At 57.8% G+C, this 2,244-nt stretch overlaps 1 protein-coding gene across 1 annotated transcript; it reads left to right on the top strand.

Moving 5' to 3' along the window:
• The first annotated feature begins 457 nt into the window (after positions 1-457).
• Positions 458-1,183, top strand: Neurog1 (neurogenin 1). Its single transcript, XM_038332411.1, has one exon. The coding sequence runs from the start codon at positions 458-460 to the stop codon at positions 1,181-1,183; it is 726 nt and encodes a 241-aa protein (XP_038188339.1).
• Positions 1,184-2,244: the final 1,061 nt, after the last annotated feature.

Genomic DNA, 2,244 nt, shown 5'->3' with positions numbered 1-2,244 from the left:
GAGGGGGGCCGGGCGGGGGCGGCCTCCAGCAAGCATAAATTATGCAAATAGCCGGCGCCGCACGGGGCTGACCTGCCGCCTCTCTCCATTCACCCGCGCCGCCTCCGGGGCGGAGGTGGCCAAGGAGGGGGGCGCCCATTGTTGCGCGCCGTACTTAAGGGGTCCTGAGGCCGGTCGTGTGCCACACTCGGTGCTCACACGAGCTGATCTGATCGCCGGCAACATCACTCGGGAGACCAGCCGGGCGCGTGGCCCCTGCAGGCGAGGCTAGGAGGCCAAGCCCATTTCCCCTGGAGTCCCTGCTCTCTTCCCTGGCCCTCACGCCTGCAGTAGGCACAGACTAGCCCCGGGTCGTACCGAACGTGAGTGCGCCTCGACGGCCGTGCCCTCAGCCCACACTCAAGCCCTCTACACTTCCTCCTGTCCGGACGTCTGTCCGTTCCTTCTCCTTGCAACGATGCCTGCCCCATTGGAGACCTGCCTCTCCGACCTCGACTGCGCCAGCAGCAATAGCAGCAGCGACCTGTCCAGCTTCCTCACCGACGAAGAGGACTGTACCAGGCTCCAGTCCCTAGACGCCACCTCGGGTCTGTCCGTGCCAGCCCGCAGGAGCGCGCCCACCATCTCGAATGTTCCTGGCGCGCCTGATGAAGAGCAGGAACGGCGTCGCCGGCGAGGTCGTGCGCGGGTGCGGTCTGAGGCGCTGCTGCACTCCCTACGAAGGAGCCGTCGGGTTAAGGCCAACGATCGCGAGCGCAACCGCATGCACAACCTCAACGCTGCTCTGGACGCACTGCGCAGTGTGCTGCCCTCGTTCCCCGACGACACCAAGCTCACCAAGATTGAGACGCTGCGCTTCGCCTACAACTACATCTGGGCCCTGGCTGAGACACTGCGCCTGGCAGATCAAGGGCTCCCCGGGGGTGGTGCCAGGGAGCGCCTCCTTCCTCCACAGTGTGCCTCCTGTCTGCCTGGGCCCCCGAGCCCGGCCAGCGACGCTGAGTCCTGGGGCTCCGGAGCCGCCGCTTCCCCCTGCGCCACTGTAGCGTCGCCACTCTCTGATCCCAGTAGTCCCTCAGCCTCCGAAGACTTCACCTATTGCCCCGGCGACCCCCTTTTCTCCTTCCCGGGCCTGCCCAAAGACCTGCTCCTCACGACACCCTGTTTCATCCCGTACCACTAGGCCTGTGTGGGCAACGCTACTGCCTTCTTCCACCCCCAGTCAATGAGCAATAGATGGGGACCGGTTGAGACCTCGGGGACCACCCTCAGCCCCCCCCCGGTGGATACTGGGAACTTTAAAGGGTGGGGGGATACCTGACTACTTGTTAGGTCGCTGCACCCTTGCGGAGGAGGCCCCTTGGTCTCCAGCCCCCAGCATCGGCCCCTCCTGCCCGCCCTCAGAAGGCCTTTCGTTTTGCACTTTCTGAACTCCACAAAACCTCCTTTGTGACTGGCTCAGAGCTGACCCCAGCCACCACTTCAGTGTGATTTGGAAAAGGGACAGATGAGCCCCTGAAGACGAGGTGAAAAGTCAATTTTACAATTTGTAGAACTCTAATGAAGAAAAACGAGCATGAAAATTCGGTTTGAGCCGGCTGACAATACAATGAAAAGGCTTAAAAAGGAGACACAAGGAGTGGGCTTCATGCATTATGGATCCCGACCCCCACCACTGTGGGCTTGCTCCGGGAAGAACCTGAGCGCCTGTATAGCTATTCAGGCACCGGGCTGGAGGGTACTTTAATTTATTCAGGATGCTTCATTCATATGAAAATGTATTTTTGTACATAAAGAGTTTATTCTATTATTATGAGCTATCAAAGTTTACATTTTGTACTGCAGATGCTTCATGTAAATAAAAAATAAGAAAACAATAAGTCACCAGCTTCTTTGCCTAATATTCGTGTCTCTGGGGCTTCTTCCCCCTCCCCTTGGCGGCTCCACCTGTAAAGCGAAACATTATCCCACCGGCTCCAAACCCTCCAATCCTATTCAAAAACAACTTTAAAATAAAAACGCACCTGACTTGCACCAAGCCCGAGACAGATTAGGGCATTTATGAGCCACCTTTTCTTTTCACCTTTGTAAACAAGGCCGATCTTTCAGGCACCCCGTAAGCCAATTAAGACTTTTTAGTGGGGAATTAGCCCCGGATCTGCAGCTACCTGTAGAGGTAGGGGCCGAGGAAGTCTTTTGAGGAACTCCACATCAGCTGGCTCTGTCTCTCAAAAGGAGGGGATT

This window comes from Arvicola amphibius, chromosome 6 (genome assembly GCF_903992535.2).
Source record: "Arvicola amphibius chromosome 6, mArvAmp1.2, whole genome shotgun sequence".
Taxonomy (NCBI): Eukaryota; Metazoa; Chordata; class Mammalia; order Rodentia; family Cricetidae; genus Arvicola; species Arvicola amphibius.
This window is presented reverse-complemented; position numbering and strand designations above follow the sequence as displayed.

Coding starts and splice junctions, on each gene's coding strand:
- Neurog1 (XM_038332411.1), top strand. CDS start 458: ATGCCTGCCCCATTGGAGACCTGCCTCTCCGACCTCGACTGCGCCAGC.